A 23,608-nucleotide genomic window follows, 5' to 3' on the forward strand; every position below is an offset into this window, starting at 1 on the left:
TTATAGTCTTAAATCTCTGCTTTTTTTTTTTTTTTTTTTTTTTAAAAAGCCATACTCCAATTCTGACCTACCAAGGCAACTCCAAGTTAAGAGGCTGTGTACCATCTTTAGTAATTAAGCTATATCCTTCTTGCAATTGTTTAGGCCTCTGGGGTGATACTGTATGGTCTTGAGCATTTCTTACTGTTCATTTATCAGTTTGTTCCATGAATAGTCCCATCAGATTCAGACACATTCATTGAGTCCCTCACAAAGGAGGACTCCAGCATGGGAACCTCCCAAGATTTTTCCACAGTGCACACTAGTGCAAAAAATTAGTTAAGCTTCTCTGTGATGGCCCTGTTTTCTCTGACTCTCCTTTTATACCTTGATCATCACTTGGCACTTCAGACTCTCTGGCAGACCTCCTGCTCCTGATATGTTTGAAGAAATGATTCATTACTCATTTCATTCCCTTTCCTAGCTGTTCCTCCAGATCTTTCTGGCCTGCCTTATTACATTTGAAGTGCCAGAGTTTACAGTCTTTTCTGTTTTCCTCATTTGGACTTGGTGTCAGCTTATTGAAGGATGCCTTTTTGCTTTTAGAAACCTGCGATGAGCCATGCTGATGTCCCTTTGCTCTTCTCAAGTCTTTCTTAATAGGTGGTGAATATTGGTTCTGTGCTTTCCATGTGGTTGTTGTTAAGCAGCTTTGATGCTGCCAGTCAGATTTTATTTCTCGTAGCTGTCTGTTAGAGCTTCCTTTTAACAAGCTTTCTTCATTTTATGTAGTTATGCATTTTGAAGTTTAGCATAACAGTAGTAGATTCCTTGGTTTTCATTGTTCCTGTAGGAATACTCAATTTAACTGTGTTATGGTCACTGATGCGTAGTGGTTCTGCAGCTGTAGGATGTAGAAGTAGGTGATTCCTGCTGCTCAGGACTGAGCCAGAGGCAGTGGCTCCTCGTGCAGGCTCCCTAACCAGCAGCTCCATGGAACAACCTTTGGCAGTTATCTGATACTTCGGTCTCTGCTTTGTAGTCCGCTCGCTCAGCCTACATGGGAGGAGTTGAAATCTCCCTCTCTACAATCTTGCGCCATGCCTTTGCTGATCTCGCTCGGTGTGCTGCTGCCAGTGTCGCCATAGTCCAGCCATGTCTGGTGGTCCCAGCACTCACTCCTCCTGATCTGACCAAGCTCCAGCTTGTGTAGAAGGCAATGCATTGTTGGATTTTCTTCTTGCCACCATATTTACCCTGCGGTCATCTGTGTGTCTGCTTTCATTCTTTGATTCTTCTCGGCACCTTCATTTGACCCAGAATCTCCATGTCTTCATTTGTCGTAGCAATGCCATGCTTTTGAACCATATGTTCTTCTAATCCCCTCTTCTGTTTAAAATTTCACTTTCTTGATCCTTAGGTACCAGCAGCCTGGCTCCTATGTTCAGGTGAGCTCCATCCCTCCTGTACAAGTATCCTTATTCTAGAAATACTCCGGTTCCTGATGAATCTGATCTCTTGCTTTGTCACCATCCTGTCAACCAGGCATTCAGATTCTCCTTTTTTCCAGAAGCCCATATTTTGCTGTCAGGATATCTTTCCTTTTCTTCCCAGTGCTACTGGGACCCAGATGGATCACAACATAGGTTTCTCCTCAGCATTTCCTAGGAACCAGTCCAGGCTCTGTGACCTTTGCAGCTGACGGGCAAATCACCATGTGGTCTTTTGTCAGATCCCAGACTCCAGCTGTCTGTTTGCCTGATGATATTCCAACACACCCTTTTTAGTTTGCATTATAACTGCCTCATTTATGCATCAGCAGGGAGAAGGTATTTGTCAAAAAGGGTTACTTTGGTCACAGAAACATCTAACTGCCTGTGAAATGATGGCGAAGGAAGTGGAAGTGCAAGCAAAGAGAACAAGTGCAGAAGTGGGGTTACAGCGCTGACCTCAGGAGTTAGCAAGAAGTAGGACTACCAACTTCTGGCAGAAGCAATAGGAGCAGATCAAGTTGTGATAGTAAAAACAAGCTACATGCATGTTTAAATTTGACTTCATATTATTATTATCACCTAGCAAACATTACTGTATTGTTGAATGAATGGAGTGAGTTAACTTTAGGTAGAACAGGTATGTGTTTACATGTTGAGTAAACAGATTTATCGGTGTATCAGAGATTCAGTAGGAACAATTCAGAGATCAAAGCATTTCAGACGTGCTTGGGTATCAGACATTTGCTTAGGGCAGGGATGTGCAGGGCCAATGGGAGGCCCATTCTAGGAGAGAAGTCCTGTGTTGCATCTGTCATTCATCTGAAATGGTACTAAATACCCGTGTTTGGGGAAAAGCACGGGTACCTAAAATGGGGTCAATATAGACACAATATCAGGAGCTTGTTGAAAGTGTGCTCTTTCAAATATCTCAAGAAAATGTCAGTGTCTATTGATACAAGGCTTACAGCCTAAACTGATGGAGAAAATTCCTCTGACGTTATAATTGACTTGCTTTTGGTTATAACTTAAATTCTCAGTCTGTGGGAGTTCTCAGTGCATGACACATGCGCTGATTTGTCTGTTAATAGGACTTGTAACAGGTTATTTTGTGTTGCACTGGTTTGGGGGGGGTTGTGTTGGGGTTTTTTTTGTTGTTTTCTTTTTTTCTTTTTTTTTTTTTTTTAAAAGATTTATCTTGGTAGGGGTGAGGAGGCTGAGAGACACTGAACTTGACAAAACCAAAAACCTGCCAAACCCTAAGTTTCTTTGTGTAAGGCTTAAACACACAAATGCTAAAAACCTGAGGGTTGTGAGCAAAGCATTTCACAAAAATTAGTACTTTATTGCTTAAAAAAAAAAAAAAAGGGCATTTCTTTTTGAATATGTCTTTTTGAATTGTGCCTTTTTTTCCCCACAATTCTACTTTCGGGTCAGTGCATCAGAATGATTCCTCTGTCGATCTGCCTCAGTAGTGTGCCTATGGAGAGCAAACATTTAAAATAACTGCTTCTGTATTTTAAGGCTGAGCATTATGGGATTGTGATGTTCAGAAGCGTAGCATTTTCCTTAGAAGCTCTTCCTGAAGAGAGTAACTATACAGAGCACTCGGGCTTACTCCTCCTGCTCAGGCAAGAGGATCTAAGGGCTTGCAGTAACTGAGTAAGAGAGTAGGGCTGTTGGGTCAGGTGTATAGCTGAGGATACCGCTTCTCGTCAGGTTTGCCATACAGATGTGACATAGCTTGATTTTATGTCCTCCTGCCTCAACTCATGCATTTGCTTTGCTTGGCTCTTCCAACAGATACCGCCTCAGTATGGTCAACAAGGTGTAAGTGGCTACTGCCAGCAGGGCCAGCAGCCATACTACAACCAGCAGCCGCAGCCTCAGCATCTGCCACCCCAGGCACAATATCTGTCGCAGGCCCAGCAGAGGTACCAGGCTCAGCAGGTAAGCACTGTCCTCCACTACTGACAGTCACCCTGGAGCTGGAACTGTAAAAATGATCTGTGTGAAATGAACAAAACCCACCTGACCCCTTTTTGAGAGAAGAGTGTTAAAACCGAAATTAAATAAACACAGAATCAGGCAACATAATTCTGAAAAGTCTTTGGGGATATACACACAAATACATCTGCACACACTTTCAGGCTTTATTTTTATATCGGCTTTTTTGAGTACAGCCAGTATATAGACCCCAGCAACTATTAATTCTGCTTTTAAAAAGAAGTTACAGTTTCTTGATCAGATGTCAGTGGAGGCTGGAGGTTTTCCTTGCTTTTGTTTTGGTTTCTTTTCCCCTCACAAGACAAATGTTGTTTAGAGCTCCTGCATCTAACATGGTCACTACCATTTTGGTTTTCGTGTTGTTTCATTTGAGGATAGACGAATTCAAGACATTTTGGAGCTGCTTTGTCAAGGGAGTGTCCTAGGAGATATTTTTAATTGGTATTATAGCTATTAATTTGAATGTTGTCAGTTTGCACATCCAGTTAGTGAAACTGCATAATTCAATATCCATTGCAGTTCTTGGATCGTGCTTTATAAGTTAGCTATTAAAATCCATTTAAAGTGATTCTGGTTTTAACTAACATCAGAAGCGATAGCGTATGGGTCTGCTTCCCAGAGCTTGAGAAACACCCAGATTTTAGAGACTGAACAAAATGGGTGTCCACAGCTGATGCAGCTGTATGTGTAGGCTCAGTTCTGTCTGCAGTCTCAGCTCTGTTAATCACAGAGAGGTGATCTGGAAAGGGAAGGATGAAACTAAAGCATACTCGCCATCCTGGGAAATCTAACAAAAGTGAGTTGCTCAAGACTGGGTATTAGTGGAAGCATCAGCACTTGCTGCAAATCACTGGGGAATTCTGTCAGGCATGGTTGATTAACATTTTGGGATAATGCTGGTGCAATGTAGAAATCTTAGCTTGAAATAAAAATAGTGTGTAAAATAAACTAACAAAAGATGCTGTAAGTAGCAATGATACAGGAGGCTCCCCTCCTTTGATTTTAAAATAAAGCTATGATAATTTCACCGTGTAATTACATGTTAATTTTTCTTCATCTACATTTTAAAATTCCATTGAGAATTAACTTTTTTCATTAAAATGCTGGATGGTTTATGAAATAGAATTCTTAATTGTATCTATGATGTTCTTGTAAATGTCACCACTTTCCATCTTTTGGATTATATGTAACTGCAACTTTAAAGATTGCAGTCGTGTCTTTAAATTTAATTTTCTCCCTTTTTACTTTGGCATTAAATGCTTGATTTCTCTATGACTTGAAAATACTGTTCATAAGCATCTTGGTAAAGTCTTAGCAGATAAAGTCCTAGTAATACAGTCTATGAGATAGAGGAAACACAGCTGCTCCAATGTCTACATATCACAGTTTGTGAAATTGAAATGTTTTTTTTGCCACCTTGGACACCTCATCATATTTTAAATACTGTCAGTTGAATGGATTGAGTATTTTAGTTTGAAAAATATACAAAACATACCAACTATACAGGACTTATGAAATAACAAGATACTGATTTATCTGTTGATACATGTTCCAATTACATCATTTGCTATCATAGCCAGTAAAGTGAAGGTTTGTGCAATGAAGTGAAGGGGTATCATAGAAGAGAATAAAGACAAAATGAGAGTAAAGCCTTCCGTATATTATGGACTTCAGAGAACTGAGATGAAGACAAAGGCAGGGACAGATTAACAAGTAGAAGATATCAGCCTCGATGTAGCCAAATTTCTTCTTTGAGGATTTGAGGGTGCATTGAAGGAGTCTCTAAATCCAGGCTCCACGGGTGATACAGGCATCTCAAGCTCAGTAGGCATTTTTGCCTGAATCTGCAAATTCAAACGATACATTAGGTCCTCACCAACACAGCCTTGCAGTGTGAGAATCGCACCTGAAATTTTTCATGGTTTGTGAATGGCTTATTGGTTATCCTGTTCTTCAGTAGTGGTCAGCCTCTTACGTTTTGAACTCTGGTCCCAAGTTCTGAATTATACAGGCTTTTCCTAGAGTATTTGTGTGTAGATGGGACTATTTTATGTAAATAATAAGTAGTCCTTCGCACCTTGGGGCTTGCTGCTTTGCTTTTCCCTGTCTCCAGATTGGTTCCATGGCTGTTCTCCCTCCTGTCTCAAGAAGGGTCATCAGGTGATCACCTGCTCTCTAACGTTCCTCTGTGAAACCTCACCACTGTGTTCTTTCCCATTCTTTGGGAATTGCTAATCTAGAAAACAAATTTCTAACACAAGAAGTTAAAGTCTATACTTTTGACACTTCAACAACAGTGTTCTTTCTCTGCTGCTGATGTACAGTAGAGTTACTGTCAAGTGGTAACCAGTGTACAATATGAAAATTAATACTAGGGTAACAAAAAAGGTGGGGAGTGTACATCAGATTCGGCTGCTGAGACAAAAATTTTAAAAACTGTGCTTATTTAAGCATACATGTCTTTGCTTATATGAGACCGATTATCTTTTGAAAATAATTTAAAAATTAGAGCTTGCTTGATTAAAATTTTAGCAAGAGAAAAAGGAGTATGTATTCATATCATTTTAGGAGTTTTAAGGGCAGAGTTCACTGAATTTGATATATTGGGCAGCCTTAAGAAGAGCAAGCCCAAGGGAGATCTTACTGCTGTTTACAGCTACCAGATGGGAGGATGTGGGAGAGGACAGAGCCATTGCATCTCAGAAGTGCACAAGGGAAGGACAGGAGGCAGTGGGGGCAGACTGGGACAAGGGAAGTTGCAACTTGGTAAAAAAAAAAAAAAAAATTGCTGTGAGGGGTCCAGAGACACTGGAATCTTCATCCTTGGAGATGCTCAAAATTCAACTAGGCAAGGCCCCCAAACACTCTGTTCTTGCTAGACTTGCTTTGAACTGGAGGTTTGACTACATGACCTCTCTCTGAGGGTCTCTTCGAACCTATGTGATTCTGTGTTGCTGTGATTCAATATTGGCTTTACATATTCTAAATAGAATTTAAAAATAAACTACAAAATCATATAATACCTGTTGTACCAGTTGGTGTATCTTTCTTATTTCTACTCTTATAAACAGGATGTACTGATATTTTTATAACCTGCCAATTAGAAAACTGAGGTAGTCTCAGTCATACAATCAGATATCCGTCCTGTCTGGCTTCCTTAGTTTTGCTCGTTCTTTCCAGCTTGCAAATGAATTTCCTCCACGTTTTCTGTATTAACCGTTTGCTTGTCTTTTCATATTGATTTTGTTGCCTTTTGCACTCAACATTGGTGCAAAGTCCTAGTTTTGAGTGGTCACAACTTTGAAGCATGCATAAAGTCAATGGTTGCAGGATGTCAGCCTCAAGAAGAGAACCTGGCCCTTGAAGATGTTTTTGCCTCATGCTGGCTAGCCAGAATTATGAGAAAACTTTAGACTACAAGTGTTTTTCCTGGAGAGCATGGGCATGGTTGTGTCATGAAGCAAGAGAAAATCACTCTAATAATATTGAAGTAGTTCATTGTAGCCACAGCTGTGGATCAGGACATTATTATTCTGGTCATTCTCCAAGCACATAACAAAAAGGTGGTCTTTGCCCCAAAGAGTTTACAGGCTATTCTGTGCCTGGTGGACTGGAAGCTGAACTTGCTTGTAGCAGGGGAGCAGCTGTGAGGGAAGAAGTTTCATGTTCTGTTTTAGCGTAAATAAGCAGTCTCCCCGATTGCCGCCTTTCTGATGCGTGATTGAACTGGTTTTACTGCAGGATGGAGAGGAGAGATGCCAGATCGGAGAAAGGGGGCTCCTCAGTAATTTGCCTCCTTTTCCCTACTGTATTTTCTTTACTTTCCATGTAGAGTTATGTCAATCTACTTGTTTTGGGGATTATCAAGCTGAAAGTAGTGTTTGATCTGGATGGATGATGGACTTTTTCTTGCCACTGGTTTCCTTTCATGTAAAACCCTGCAATGTGATGTACAGGGTATTCTATTATGGAGAGAAAACTGATAGGAAATTTCATATGGATAATGTTTTATTTTTGCTCTTTTAGATATAATATGAGTGAGCTTCTGCAGTCAGGTATAACTCTTAGTATTCTGCCTTGGAATTGGTACTCGTCTTCATTTCTCACGTATTGTGGAAGTTTGAAGCCATTGCTCCTTTTCCTTGACTCACTGGAATTCAATATGCAATCTTGTCAAGAAAAGTAAACAGATAAAATAATTTCTGGGACTGTTCCAGTGACTTGTGACTTTCCATTCCTTTAATAAGCATAGAGGGGAAGGAGGAGAGTGGGATTTATTTGAATGTTTGAACTGTAAGTTGTTTAGATCTTTGTTAAATTGATTGTATGGTGGGCAGAAAGGAAGTTTTGTAAGAGGTGATTTGATAGTAATACTAGCATAGTTTACTATAGAGCCATATTGTAAGCCAGCATCAGTCATCCCCTCTTCATATCAGGAGCCTGCTGTGTAAAAACCATTAAAGGAAGAGCTTTGTTTTAAGCAAATTTATTGCACTAGCAGATTCATTGATCATTAGATATCGCCTTGGTGTTTATTTTTTTTTTTAAACTTCTTTTTACCTTTACTGCTCTTTAAAAGAAAAGAGAAAGATGTGCTGCACTACTACAGTGTTGCCCTTGGCAGGGTTTTTCATCTTGAAATGGCATATAAATGAATAAATGCTTCAGTTGTTTTTGCAGTTTTAAATCTTTTGCCATAAGTAGAAGTGATATTTTGCTCAAGAATGTCATGTAATTGCAAACTTAAACTGTCATCATTAAACATTATTTTGTTAAGATAGTGTGATGTATATTTTAGGTTGTTATGCTTTCTAACTGGCTTTTAAACAGCCATGTTTATATATTTTTTTGGTTTATGTAGCATGTGTTCGTATGTATCGAGAGAGGATCATGCCTTTGAGGTTTAATGTGTTATTTTATGAGTTGGGACCGTGTCACTTCTTGACAGATGAAATGGATCTGCAAAATAATTATGGTCTTACTCTTAGTTAAACCAAAATGGTTATTTTATTCTACACCTGCTACTGTTACCCTGAAGTCATCTTTTGTTTTAGGTATTCGTGGAAGCTTTCTGCTTGCAAGTTTCCAGAATAGAGTGGGATTGTGCTGATCCCTTTTCTCACATGCAGGCCTGAGATTAAAATGGGAAAAAAGTGTGGCAGGTCCTTGAGGTGGGGCATGCGTGCACACTTTTCTGGGGCATCGGTCCTTCTGGTTAACAGTGTGCATGAAGAGGTTCTGTGTGTGTTTTTACACCATTCCTGGGTGGTTACCATCATTTCTTTTGAATGCCTTAAAGGAACAGTCAGGTAGTTCAGGCTCAGTCTTTAGTCTGTTTTTATTTAAAAGGAGAAAATGTTTTATAAACAAGCAAACAAACAAGACTCCCTCACTGTCAGGTTTTATTAAAATGTTCTAAAAGCTGGCTAAAACCTTGTTTTCCCCCACAGTATAATAGCTTACCTACCGATAAGACCTACTGATCATGATGAGGTTTTTTTTCAATCCAGATTGCCACAGGGCAAACTAAAGAGTAGAATAACTAGTGTTTTTTTTCTGAGAGTGGGCCAGGGGGATGACTGCAGTTCAGGCCAGTAAGAATGTGTGAACCGCTTCAGTAGTCACAGGTAGAAAGGCATCCAAAGCAGGAAAGCAGCGTGCATGACAAGGTCGGGGGCATCTCTGGTGCTGCCTCCATTAGTCTCTCCGGGCAGAGGGCTGAGGACCACTTATGCTCCCGCAAGGGGCTGCAGTTTCTCTCCAGTTCCCTGAACTGGGGTCAGTGGAGGCCATAAATTTCAGGTTTGTTCCTGAACTGGTGACAGTGGTTTGAACTAGTCTCAGTTGCAAGTCTGAGATGATGATGAGAATGTTCTTGTGCAGACATCTGTTTCTAGCATTGAGTCAGTGCAAGGTAGGACAGATAAAACATTACCCAATTTGAAACAGTCTTTGAAAATGTGAACAAAATGTGAAACTAATTAATCTGTTTCCATGTCCAAGCTGTATGGCTGTCATGAAAACAGAACAAATTGTATTGTGGCAAAATGCATCAAATTATTAAAGTGATTTTGGTACAATGAGGATGAAGCATTATTTTTAAATTCAATGTGAGCTGCTAAAGTTCTTTTAACAGTGTAATAAGCAGCATGTTAATTAACATTGTCAAGCTGTTTTGGGGTGTAACACTGTACAAACTGTTGTTGTAAGTTAGGAATAGTTGTGTTACATGCAAATACCAAATTCATTAGTAAGTAATACAGACAATCCTCAATGAGTTCAAATTTAAGTTTTATACCTCAACACAATTATTCTTTTTTAATAAAATCTTCACTTTTAAGTTAACAGAAACTGGCACAGAATTTGCAGTCAACTGTACTGTAGTTTAGACTTAACTCCTGCAGAATTTAATTTAAACAACTTCTAGAATATATAGGGCCTTGCAAGTAACATATAGCTACCCACAGCTTCAGGTTGTAATAAAAATTGTTTGTCCTTCTGTCCTTTTAATTCTTGTCTGTAGTCATCTACTGGTAGATGAGTGGTTGTAATTAATATTTGTTATGTTATGAACCGCAGGAAATCTGGGAAAGAAGCAGCTTGTATGTTATCCTGACACTTGCTGCCAGGCATATAGGAAAGCATTCTTCGTGGAAGTTGGCTATTACAGTTATATGAGAAGTCATAATCAGATTTAATGTTCAGAAGAGATTGTTGTCTGCCATCATTGGCAGTGGCTGACACCACTACTTGTTGTGTACCATAAATCCTTCATGGCTTCTGCCGTCTCAGCAACAGAGGTGCCTCATGCCCACTGTATAGTCACACTGTCTTGAAATGTTGGGCTTGTTTTTACCTTAAAAGCAACTATTCTCTTTCCAGGATAGAGAGGTAGAAGGGGGAAGTGATTCCTTGAAACCATTCAACCCCAGGTTTGTGGCACTGAGAACTTTCGCTTCGGTGGGTGCTCGTTGGTTGGCTTTTAGAAACCAGGGCTGCTTGTACGTAGCGAGCAGAGAAATGGCTGACAACAAAACGTCCAGGTCAAAAATCTCATACAGGTATACGTACTCCTGCCAGCTTTTCCAGCCTCCTTTCTGGGGGACCTGAAATTAGAGACAAGTAAAAACAGCAGTACAACTTTTTGTGAAGGCATCCGTTCTCGTATGCTGAACCTTTTGTTGCCAGTGTACTTCAGAGAGATCAGATAGATATCAAAAAGCAGAGTGCAACCTTGACTTCTTGCATCTGTCATAAAGCTTGGCTGGACTTGAGGCGGAGGAGGGAAGGGGAGCAGGCTTTCAGCAACTGACTTCCAAACTCACACACCACGACTTATATTTCTGGCTTCTAGACAAGCTACCAGTGACCAGCACCTCTGAAAGGCTCTTGTCACCTCACCTTGCTGAACACTGAAGTGATTTAAAAACAAACAAACTGTTGAAATACTTAGGGACCGTACTGATCTTGTGCATAAAACTAATTTATCCTTTTTGAGACTTTCTTTAAGCACATGATGTTTCAGGAAGGGAAAACGAGGTTTGAACCTGCATAGGTTCAATGAACACTTAACTGATCGAAGTCTTTGCCAGTTAGATTTCTGCTCTTCTAAAGTCTTATTTCATGATCGTGATACTGCTATAATAGCAAATAAGTGTTAAGCATATGGCTGTTTATCTCTGTGGCGGAGGTTACTTACTCGGCTCAGGAGTTCAGTGAATCCGTGACTCCTGTTGTGCTACATATTCTCCCAGCAGTGGGAATAGCTGATTATTGTCCATTTGGGGAATGCGCTGTTTGCTCAGCATTGCTTATATCATTCCAGGAAATGTGTCAAACCTTTCTCTTTTCCCCTCAGTGATTTATATCTGTATTTATAAGATTATAATAGGGGCTAGCTTGTCAGACTTGGAGAATGATCTTTCAGAGCCAAGCAGCTAGCAGGAATAGTCAGGCAGAAAAAGCGAGGATAATTGTCTGTAAACTCACACCTGAGCACGAACACAAAATTGAGGGCATAGCATGGAGCAGCCCTCACAGCAGCGCAGGCTTATTTTTGCTGAAGGCATGTTGACCAAACCCAAAAAACTGCATTCAGATTTTGAGAAGACTTTCTCAGCCCTGTTATTTTAAAGCGAGGGTTTACAGACATGGTGATCAATTTAGCCAAATAAAAATCCACGCCAGTCTATTAGGTCTGAAGCCTTTAAAGCTAGCATGTATAATTACCCCTTACACACACCTGTCTTTGTAGTAACTTGGATTTGCTAAGTGATATTACTGGGAAAAGAGAAGTATTTTATCTTGCGAAGTGGTACTACTGTTTATGTATAAAATGTAGCAAACTTGTTTATGCTTCTGATTTATAATCCTACAAAGAGCTGTCAGTGAAATTATTTGTTTGCCTCTGTGTTAACAATTGTATGGCACTTTTAGTTTAAAGTTCCCTCATTGTAGTTAAACATTTTCCCAGTCTGTGTGTTCTTTCGCTGTGTTCATCTATCAATGGTTTTCTGCCAAAAGTAGACTTTTCCGTTTGCAGCATGCAGGAGGAATTTTGAAGGTCTGCTTTCTTCTCCTGAGAAAGCAGCAAGTGCACCTCTTCAGGCATCTGCTGCTGCTGGGGGTTTGATGATAACTGGCCAGAGAGTCAGAGGAGATGGTTCAGAGCACACTGTAAACCTCTTTGGCAGGAATGTTCATGACCACCTGTATCCTGCTGGTTTATAGTTTTTATCCCCTGTTTTTGTAGCATTCTAAACGTAGCAGACATATCGCAGCTCTTGTGCTTGTAAGATGAGCAATGCAGAAAGGCCTGAGTCCTGATGAGTTTTTTCATGTACTAAAATAAGTTAGCATTCAATATCATACAGAAACTCTGGCAATAAGAGCCTCCTTTCAGGTAAATTGGAAAGAGAAGATTTAGTCTGGGGGAAAAAGGGAAGTCCTATTTTGCTCCTTTATTTTTTAGTGGTCAGTTACTTACATGCAATCAGTTTGTAGATTCAGCAGGCAATGTCCCATGTCTGTAACAAAAATCTCTGCAAAGCATTCAAGTGCAGAATGTGGGGATGCTGAATCATTTTTTCAAACTAAAAACTTCAGTATTTATCAGCAAATAATCCTGAAAGGAAACATTTTTAATTTCAACTACAAAAACTGTGTAAAATCTACCATGGATTTAGTATGTTATGCTTAAAGAAAAGTCTTTTTAAATGAGTTTAGAAATACAGTAAGATACATGTGTTCAAATGTATTTCTCAAGAGTTCTCAAATCAGTGGTTTGGCTTTGATCCACAAAGTATTATTATTGTTGTTGTTATGATGGTGGTATTTAAGGTTTCTAAATTCTGATTTCTCTCAGTATTTAAATCACAGAAGGTTAATTAAAGCAGTTCTTTATTTTGTGATTGCTTGGGAATATTAACCTCACAAAGCCTGCATTAAATCAGTGAAGTGATAGAATTGCATTTGCTTTATAAAATAACTCTACAAGAGCAAAGACAAAGCCATTTATAGTTCAGTGCCATTAATTGCTTGGCATTTAGATATTAGCGAAGGAGTCTATTAATTAACTTGATAGTAAAACTATTGGAATGCAGGCTGATAAAAAACTATTTTGTTTTAGGAGATTAGTGATCATAACTATTGTTGCTCCCCTTGCCACTCTCCTTATTACTCAATGATAATTTTCTTTTAGTGTTATTCTGAGAGCAAAATTAATATCCCAGAAATAATTTTATCTGTACCTTTGAAATTTTGCAGTAAGTTAAACAGATTAGTGAGTTTATCAAAGGATACCTGATCACGTAATAGTCTTTTACTTTATGATCCATTAATCTGATGGCTGTTCATAGACAAAGTTGTCTACACAAATGTTTTAGAATATAAATGCACAAATCTTGTTTTAAGAAAAAAATTAAAATGCAAATAGTATAATACTATGAATTAAGTGATAAAGCTGTGAAGTCTGAAAAGTACTAATAAATCTGAGTGGTAGGTTTTTTGTTTGTTTTCTTTTTTTTTTTTTTTTTCTTGTTCTGTATGAGCAGTATATATTCGAAATTTTAGTGGTCTTGTAAATTACACCTCATGGCCAGTTGCAATGCAGCAGTATTCTCTTATGGCCTTTAAATTAATACACATTATTTTCCTCAGAGGTAGGGAAAATAAGTTTGTTAATATTTCCTGGCATAAATTTTACGACCTTTTTTTTTTTTTTTTTTTTGGCTGGCCATATTTTTTTTTTAATAATTGAAGATGTTCAGTGTACATATATTCAGTTTCCTTTTCTGTTTTTTGAATTGGGATTTTGTTGTTAAGACAATGTATTATCTGAATGTAGGTCAGCATATATTTTATATGTATTCATTATCCTTTCCAGTATTTCCCTTTTACTGCATTTCTCTCCTACTGTAGTAGGATTTGGAATAGATTTTGGAGCATGCAGCTGAAATCTGACAGTGTGTTTTAGTTGTTGCAATCAGATATGGACAACAAAGAATGAAATAGCAAATCAAAGTAAATAAGATACCACTTAAACAAGTTTACCTTTACATGTTGACAAAACTGTTTGGTGTTTTTGTTGTGGGAGAGAGGAGAACAACTGTTGGTCTCGGTGAGCTGTCCCTCAATAAATCAAGCTCTGCAAGAGCGCAGCCTCTCTCTTCATGTCTTCCTCACACTTCTCCCTGATTGCCAAGTACCCATCTTAGGTATATTCCACCTGCATGTTTTTAGGTAGAAAATTAAATAACTAGCCATATGTGTTTGGGTTTTGGGTGTCTGCCTACAGAATTCATAAAGATCATGCTCCTTCACCCTCACAAAAAAGGAGAGGTTTATTGTTGCTTTCTTACCTCGCAGCCCTTCACCAACTTTTAATCAAAGTCAGTTTTTTCGTTGCTGTATTAATGAGTAATCAGGGGTCTGGTCTCAGAGTTTTACGTTTTCATCACTTCTTTCACTTGCCCTCCACCCCCCTCCACCCTTTTCCCACCACTCCCAATACCAACCCAGGCGGAAATGCTTTCTTTCGAAAAAATCACAGTTGTGGTGATGGTGATGAAGGCTTTTCTACCTCAAAGATCGAAGAAATTGTTTGCTGCTGTTGGTTTAAACTGTTGTATTGTGCAGTCCATTGAATTGCTTATGCTGCTGGGTGCTTCCTTCTGTAAATTATTGTTCTGCTTCTGTAAATTATTGTTCTCTTTCCACTCCTTGGACTAAGATATTTTTCCACATTGTGGCTGGATTTAAAGATTGTTGAGCAGGTATTCTGTGTCTTCACAGACTGCAGAGAAAGAAAGGACGGTAATGCAGCTAATTCTCTATGTCCGCTAGCCCCAAATGTAACATGCTAACCTTCTTGCATCTTGAAAAATTAAGTTAACGAAAACAGTAGAGTCCAGTGAGAAAACCTTCTTTACCAAAATTATTACAGACTTATTTGCACCTGAACTTCAACTCCCTCTCCTGTGATTCTGCTGTGGATAAAATAGTAGGTAAACCTCATTTCAGTCATTTCTTTTAAGAGACCTCCATGGTGGAATATTAAAGAATAAGTTAACAGGTGTCACTGGACTGTGAAATAAATGTAGTCTATAACATAATATAGCTTTATATTTGGGGGTGGAGTGGTGAGTGGAAGGAAACAAACACACAAACCTCACCATTCTGCATTTTTTTTTTTTTTCTTTCTATGCGACCTCAGTGATGTTTTGGGTGTTGCTTGCAACCCCTCCTCACAGATTTGCGGGTTTTTGTGAGCCTTTAGATGAAGTCTTGGCTTTTACCTTAAAGCAGTTACAGACGTGCCCCTAAGAAAACACTGAAGAAATGTTTCCTGGTCTCAAGTGAGGAAGTCTCATCCTTGGGTACCTAGCTCGATTAGCCTAGAGGTAGCAGCTGCTCTTGGTGCAGCTTTTCTCTTTATTCTGTAAGCTGGCTTCAGGCTTTCAGCTCCGCTGTAAGCTGCGGGCAGTGCTCTGACCTGATTTCTGCTCGCAAGCCGTATGCTTGGGATTGCGTCCTGGGCGGCAGCAGGCAGTCTGGGGCAGGCTGCCGCCGCGGGGGCACGGAGCCCCCCAGCTCCCCGCTTCTGCAGCAGCCGAGCTGAAAGAAACGGCAGGTTTTAAATCCTGTCCCTTTCCTGCGTTTTGTCGGGTTTAGCTCTTTCTTCAGGGTGCAGAGCTGTTTCTTAGCCCAGCTTCATGTGTCGGGTTTGTTGAAGAGATGCATTCCTCCCAGTTTTAGGAAGGACTAGTTTGGCGAGGCAGGATGCGGGATGACACAAAATCTGTAAGTCATCACATTAATGTGGTAGTCTGTCCCAAGTGTCTGTAAAGAATAGGACATGTAAAAACTGCCCAGGGTTCTTTTTCTTTTTCTTTCTTTCTTTCTTTTTTCTTTTTTTTTTTTTTTAATATAGCTTTGTCAGTGAAAGGATGGGCAGGGAGAGGAAGGAGTGAGTATAAAAAATGAAAGCATGGTTGGACTGCCCAGCTTTGTAGGGTTTTTTAGGAAAAGTCTAAAAAGCTCTATAAACATGGGGAAATTAATGGAAATAAAATGCTTGTTTTACCCCTTATTTCCAAGTTATATTTCTCAGATTACCTCTTCACGTTCTCTCTCATCTCTTTATTCACACTGGAACTTCACATATGTAGAACAAAGAAACTGCCTTTTTTGCCTGTAAATAAAGCACTGACAGCTGTTTATCAGGCTGTGCAATGTGCAACAGTCACATTTTAATATGAACATCAAACTCACCTATTTTTTTTCATGCGGCATGTTACAAGTATGAGAGAAGAAAACTAGAAGAAACGTGTTGTTTCTGATTAAATCCACTATTGATATGCTCTGTGATCCATGGAATGCAATAGTGGTGGAAAGAGAATAGCAAGATAAGGGTTTCTGAGAATGATGTCATCTTGGAGCTCTTCCTGCATCACTTGCTAACATGGCTCCTGGAGGCCATATAGACGAGACACATATGAAAATGGACTAGAGCGTTTAGGAAGAGAGACCCTTCTTTCTTGTTAGTTGGCTCCAATTACCTGTTATGTGACTAGAAGCTATGCTGTCCAAACAAACAGCGTTCTTCCTGTGAGATGTGGGAGCCATTTTTTGACCCTATCTGCATTTAAAATGCTTTCAGTGTATTCTGCAGGAGAAAACCTTCCACAGTTAGGTAGTCTGAGTTTCTGATAACTTCCTGAGAGTTTTGATGGACTGAGCCTTAATAATATATTTGCTTACCTAAGTTAGCTATCTTTTGCATCAGCTGCTGCCTGCTTATGCAAAGTATATTTTTTCCTTCCCCCTCCGGTGTCTTAAGACTTAATTTAGTTGCCATGCTGTGATAACTGGGATCCTGAAGGGAGAAAATGGTGTTCCCATTGTAGAGTGCTTTTTTTTAATAAATTAGCTTAAAAAAGAGATCTAGGAAAAAGTAAGTTTTAGAATGAAAATGCAGATATCTTGGAAGGGAACGTATTAATAACACTGAAGAAGATGATGAGATGTCTTACTGACAGTGGCTGGTCTACACCTGAGATATCCAAACTGGCAGGTTTTCCAAATTTCTCCAGGTACATGGTAGGATTTTTCTCTGAGGAGTTAGATATGATTTCTGGATGAACTGTCTCCTTTTTGAACAGGAAAGGACAATTTTGCTTTGGCACTTCTCTGACACTCTTGACTCCCTCTGGTACCTGTAAGGAAGATCAAAATTAACTTGGTAAGGCAAAGTATCATCCTTGTTTCTGAGGGCACAATCCTGCCCTGGCTTGACTGTGGGGAAACGATAACCACCTGAAAGAAGAGCAGTCACTGCTTGCCAGCCCTGCTGAAGCAACAGTCAACAAACAGCATCAGCATGTTGAGGTAGATGCCAGCCCGTTGCTTGCCGTACTTCAGGACAGCTGCTTTCCTTGTCTCCATTGAGGTTTCCGCGGTGGTGGTAGGGGGTTGGCCTGAAATGATTTACATATTCTGGTTATGAACAGGGTTTATTCACTTCATCATGTAAACACAGACTAGCATGTTGAAGGGGATTACCAGACTGCACTGGTAATCCACCTCTGGTGGTTAGCACTCTCCTCTTTTTTGTTGGCGTAATAGGTGCTGGGACATACCAAACAATTTTTTCCTGCAATCGCCTGTTCCCTCTGTGCAATATGAGACTTGCTTGCTGGTTTGTGCACAATGCTCTCCAGCTGTAAGATACCAATTTCCTTTTCTTCAAGGCTTTAGGTTTTTTGTTTGTTTGTTTTTTCTTCCATTTCTGATTCCTAGGATTCAAGATACACATGTGCATTTCTTCCTAATCCAGGATCTTCTGCAGGAGTCCGTCTGCATCCTGCAGGACCTCTGCAGAGCATCTGCCCAGGACTGAAGCAAACCTATCTGCTCTTTTGTCCTTAGTGGATCGTTCCGCACAGGGCTGCATTCTGTTGGCTGCTTGCGTGAGACTCAGTGTTGCCTGTGCCCCTGGGCATAACGTTTTTTTCTTACAGCCTTACCTACAATATTCCTCTAACAGGTTGGCTGTCCTTTGTTGTCAGTTTTGTGCTGCCAGAGAGTGTACAACTTGGGGGGTGACATGTTAGGTATTAAGGTTGGGCTAGAAGTTGGCTGTATAGGGATATGTCACCATTCTAGTAAGTAATTTTTTTTTTTTTTTTATTGTAGCTTTTTACTGCAGGAGGTGGAAAGAGAGGAAATGTGTTGGTATGTATTTACCTACACTGAAAAAACACATACTTGGCTACGTGATAACAAGGAATGTCCTTCTATAGCCCCTAACATTTCACTTGCCTTCTTTCTGTTCCATTGTATCCCTTCAGAGATGAATAAAATAATCTTGTGTTGTAGGGCTGTATGCTCCTCTTGGCTGCTGCACTGGGTCCTGACTTCCATTCTCAAGTGGTCTGGAGGAAAAAAAAAAAAAAAAATTAACATTTGCTTTCAATTTTGCTGTTGTCACATTGCTGTAGAATTCACTGCTCTCACACTTGAAGTCTTCTAAGGATCAACCAACTGAATCAAGAACATGAGCTAAAATAGTTTTTAATGAGTTTTTCAAATTGAAGTCTAGTATATTATTTTCCATAAATTATTTTCCTTCTATTTAACCGTCATGGTACTTATCTTCTTGGGTGGTCATGTTATCCCTCTGAAATTTGCTGCAGCAGAAGTGGATGAAGCCTGAATAATGGTTCTCACCCAGCCCTTCTTTAAAGGTGTTTTCCCCCAAACATTAATGTTTTCATTATGCTTTCATTTTCCATTAAAAATAATTTAAACTATTTAATAATTAGATCTTATCTTCTTTGGTAGAACTTAGAACAAATGTGCATTTCATCTACATGGTTTCATGCGTTATCAGCACTATATTCATTCAGGTTTGCAGAGAACATGTAAATCTGGACAGACTTGCTTCTTTAAAACTAGGTCCAGCTAGAGAGGGAAAGCATGACACAAATTAGCATTGCACATCAAAAGGGAATAGGTTGTCTACCTGTGGCCTGCTCCAAAAATGGTCACAGTGCAGTTGACTTGGGCTGCAGTTTGGTGGCTGGTGGAGCCGGGCTCGTGGCTGGCTGCTGCCAAAGGGGGGAAGCTTCCTCCTTCTGCTCCGCTCACCCAACCCTTCCCGAGGCCAGCTCTGCTCAGTAATCCATGATAAAGCTAGGGGGAAAGGGGTGATTTTTCTGGCGAGTTTTAAGTTGCACCATTTCACAAAGTGGTCTAGTAAAGACCCAATGCAGACTAAGGGGGTGCGTGTCCAACTGCAAGAATTGGGGGAGGCAGGAACAAGGCGCCTTCGACTTTCTTGCAGGCTGGTACACTGGCCTAGCTGGTCATTCGAAACCTCTGTGTTAGTGAAATCCCACACCAGAAGTAGACACTTTGGAAGTTTGTAAGATGAATAAATACAGTAACAGAGAATAAGAGGGAAGAAAATATCCTGTTTCCTCCCCTACTCCTCAAACTTGAGCTCCATATACCACAATTTGCAGGGCAAGCTAAAAGCGTACGTGAACAGGAGGTAAATGACTAGTCCTGGCTCTGTGGATGATAAGCAATTGGTTGTTGTTACTGTTATTACCCAAATATAATAATTGTATATGGATTGATTTCTGAACAGCTTACCCAATGCATAGGTCTTAGGCTGTGTAAATGTAGGCATAGTGGTCTTTTTTTTTTTTTGTTTACCTGGTTCACAGTATAAACGTTTTGTGAAAACACTCCAAACTTCAGCTATTTTGAGTGTATGCTTATGACTTGCAGATTATTTGTCCCAGTGCCTTTTCTAAAATCTGATGGGGGAAGCCCTGTGTTTAGTTATTTTACAACTTTGTTGACAGTTTGTGCTATAACAGCTATGATATGATTGGGTTTGTGCCAAGTTGGGAAGTTCTGAGTGGAAACTTGTAGCCTTCTGTTTATAAAAGCCTGGATTTCTCTTACACACATGCTCTCCTTCTACGGGAGGAAGGATTTTCTGCGATTCATAAAAAATCGTAAGCTTTGCTTTGAAAGTCGATGTCATTGATGGATAAAATATTGGGAGTCAAAAGAAAAAAAATCAGGGATCCCAGGAGAAGATTGAGCCCTGATATCAGTGGGGGACTCTTCAGCCATGACTGTAGCACATGTGGTAACATGTTCCTCTTCCCCTTACGTTCCCTCTGTTCGCTCCCCAATAAATCCCTTCCTAGATGCTAGAAAGAAAAATGACCTTTCAAAACTGAAAGTGAGAATTGCCAATTCCATGCATTTCTTCAGTGATGGACAATTTACCCTAATACTTCTGTCCTTCTTATTTAATATCTCTCAAAATCTGTTGGGTCTATTCTGTAATATGCTGTATCTTAACAAAATTTCCTAATGCAGAAGTGAAGAAAGGCAGTAGGGATTTTCTCTCCTCTGTTTTCCAGTGAAAATCATACTAAGCGCTGTTTTGGTTATGAAGCCAACCTCTTAGTGAAATATGCTATTATTTAATCGTCATTATGTTTAGTATATAAATGGACTGTTTTTATTGGACAATGCATATGTATAAACACATAAAATTATACACACACCCCCATGCATATTTCATCTGGGAGATTCCTATGCCTGCAACTTACTGAGAGCAACCTAATTCTTCACTCCTCAAGAGCCGCCTTCCAAGTTTAGAGTGATCCAAGTATCTGAATGGCTTTATGGAGAATATAAGAAAGAGTATGTGATCTCAGTGTCATTTGGAGTGCACGGGTATCTGCATCAGAACGAACATGGATGTCTGCAGTATTTGTTTCCAGACCTCATCTAGAACTGAGCAAAAAGATTTGATTTTTCCCACAGTCAGAAAGGAAAGCACTATGAAAATGGTGTATTTAGAAAGGCAAAGGATGTTATGTCCAGGGTTTTTTATGTGCTCTTCAGTGTGTGGAAAGACATGTCATAGGTAGTCTTTAAATACCCAGGTAAAAGTAAATTCCATTCAACATGCAGTATTTCTCGTGTGAAAGCGTGCTGTCTCTTGCCACTCCCCCTCCGGTCCCCCTGCAAATTTCAGTAGGAAGCGAGGTTGAAATCTTGCAAACATGTGGTAAAAACCATGCTTGGTACTTTGTAAGGAATTAATGGCTCTTCATTTTTCAAACTATGAAACATGTTTTGCTTCCCAGCAAAATCCTGTAGTGTCTGTTTGGAAAAAGGAACAATTGTGTTTCTAAAATGACGTCTCCTAAATTGAATATTCCATTTATCCTTTTTCACCACTCTTGGTATTTCTGGGTGTTTTTTTGTTGGTGTTGTTTTAACAAGTGGTTCTTATTTGGTGTAGTTTTGTTAAGAATTAGGAAGAAGGGAGTCAAACACTGAACTGGAAATCTGGGGTTGCTGGCTTTATTACAGATGCCTATGCAGTGACAGCCCCTAGCGTGCATGTGCGTGAGTGTGTGTGTGCGTGCGCATTTTTAAATAAAAAGGAAAGCAGAGGTTTGCTCATTTGTTTGCCTATTGTGAAGCTGTCCTGCACCTTTCTACTCCTTTGTACTGGGGTGAAGGCTGCTGAATGGAGGCCTTGTGCCATTTGTTGATTTTAAACCTCGCTGTTAATCCACAGGAACCTGCTGGTGTGCGCAGCAGGAGAGCTGTGTGACAAGTGGAAATCTGGGCGGGGGGGAGCGCGGGGGGTCACAGGGGATAATAATCATTCAGCCATCAGCCTTTGTCACCCTTAAGCCTAATTGTTACCCTCTGCTGGTAACCACATTGAAGTGCTGGCCTTTTAAGTGTTTCTTGATTTTACTTGGCACAGGCGTAGGGATAGGATCGTTTATTGCTGGGTTTACATCGTATCAGGTTTGCTGGGGTTTGTTTTATTGGCCCCGCTGAATTTTCTGCGTCCTTAAAATAATTCAGGAGAGTCCAAAGCGATGGAAGGGGCTGAATGGAAGCAGTGGGGTTGTTAACAAATTTCCCTCTGTCAGGAGCAGGGCTAAAAACGGGGACGGAAAGCTTTCCTGCTCTGCAAGCCGGCTGCCTCCGGGAGCCTGTGCGTGACAGGGACAGGGGGCTGTCAGAACGGCCCCTGCTACGCAGCAGCCAGGGGACGTTCAGGCTGGGTGGGGTGGGGTGGGACAGAGGACAGCTTCCCCTGCCCCGTCGCACCAGGGGCGCCCGCGTGTCAAAACTGAAGGCGTGAGGGTGGCTGAAGCAAATTGAACTGGTAGTAAACTCGGGAGCTGGAGAGGAGAATTAAACCATTTTAAAACAACAAAGAAAAACCTTCAAGGTGCAATATCTTTTCTAGCAGTCGGGAACTGGTTCTCCAACTTTCCCTGCAAGTTACACGTGCTGAAGTGTCAGTATTACACTTACTGTTGTTTTTCTTGAAGACGTTAGTGTAGAAGCTGCTATAGTAGCTAAAATGAAGCCTGCATCTAAGGCTTTGCAATGGGCAAGTCTCTATACTGTGAAGTAAGCCTGTGTTGTGGGACGGGGGATGGCAGGGGGGAGGTTGTTTTGTTGCTCCCCCCGCCCCTGTGTGGTGGGCGTTGTGTTAGGCCATTACCAAAGGCTGCTTGGGCTTGCACAGGGAGGAAGATCCCCAGGTTGCTGGTACAATCTTTGGAGCTACTCTTGATCAAATATGCTTTCCTTCTAACCCATCAGACGCAACATGCCTCCAGCAGACGTGGTGACTGGGTTGTGTGCTCTGACCTGATAGCCCGTGTTTGAAAGTTGTGCCAGTAGTAGTCGTGGTAAATCCAGGGTTGTTACGGCAGTCTGATGACACGGCTTGATTATAATCTTACTTTCAAGTCAGTCTTGGCACCTGGCTCAGTACTTCATCAAAGAGCTTGAGAATCCATCTCAGAGTAGGTCAATGTTGAGACCACTTTGTGCTTGCTACTCTTTTACTGTAAAAAGGGGTCCTTTATTTAGCAGGTTTGGTTTTGTGTGTTTCCACATGTTCCAGTAGTAAGATTCCCTACTGCTTGTCAGCATGTTGCTCTGCTCCTTGGATTTCTTTACGAACAGCACAGGTCACAGCAGTACCTGTGTGAGCTTGATACTTCCATCAAGAAGGTATAACTAGTAAAACCTTCTGATCAAAAAAAACCATCAGCACTCACCTGTTGTACGTTCACCCTTCTGTGATGCGGATTTAATTGTAAGTACTGAGTCAGGTTAATAATTCTGTTACAACTGTTGTTGCAGGACATGTCTCAGGAAGGCTATGGAACCAGATCTCAACCCCCGATGGCCCCAGGAAAGCCTAACCATGAAGACTTGAATCTAATCCAGCAAGAAAGACCATCAAGCTTACCAGTAAGAAACTAATGTTTGTTTCAGTATTTTAAAATGAAAGCACTTTATGTAGGATTTCATTGCATCTATGATGAGCGGATGAGAAATAATGAAAGAAGTATTAAATGAGGTTGATCACAAACTGTTTTTAAAAACATGGTGAGAACAGACAGCTTGTATGTGAGTGGACTTAGCGTAGGCTTGTTCTGGTTCAAAATACCACTATTTATGCACATCCACGTTCTGTGCTTGTGCACATGTGTATTTGCATAGAGGAAATGGATTGGTTTGGGGATTTGTTTTGTTGGTTTGTTTTTTTT

The 23,608-nt window shown here is 40.3% G+C and overlaps 1 protein-coding gene across 8 annotated transcripts in view; it reads left to right on the forward strand.

The window, feature by feature from the left end:
• The window catches only part of ARID1B (AT-rich interaction domain 1B), a gene marked incomplete at its 5' end in the record, with an annotated part of 336,354 nt that overhangs the window by 79,224 nt on the left and 233,522 nt on the right, over positions 1 to 23,608 (forward strand). For all 8 annotated transcript variants that reach the window (XM_082307126.1, XM_082307119.1, XM_082307122.1 and 5 more), the window contains 2 exons: positions 3,273 to 3,419; positions 23,199 to 23,309. In XM_082307126.1, coding sequence (XP_082163252.1) covers positions 3,273 to 3,419; positions 23,199 to 23,309 — 258 coding nt within the window. The remainder of the gene's footprint in view (positions 1 to 3,272; positions 3,420 to 23,198; positions 23,310 to 23,608) is intronic.

This window comes from Platalea leucorodia, assembly GCF_965183815.1.
Source record: "Platalea leucorodia genome assembly, chromosome: 3".
Classification (NCBI taxonomy): Eukaryota; Metazoa; Chordata; class Aves; order Pelecaniformes; family Threskiornithidae; genus Platalea; species Platalea leucorodia.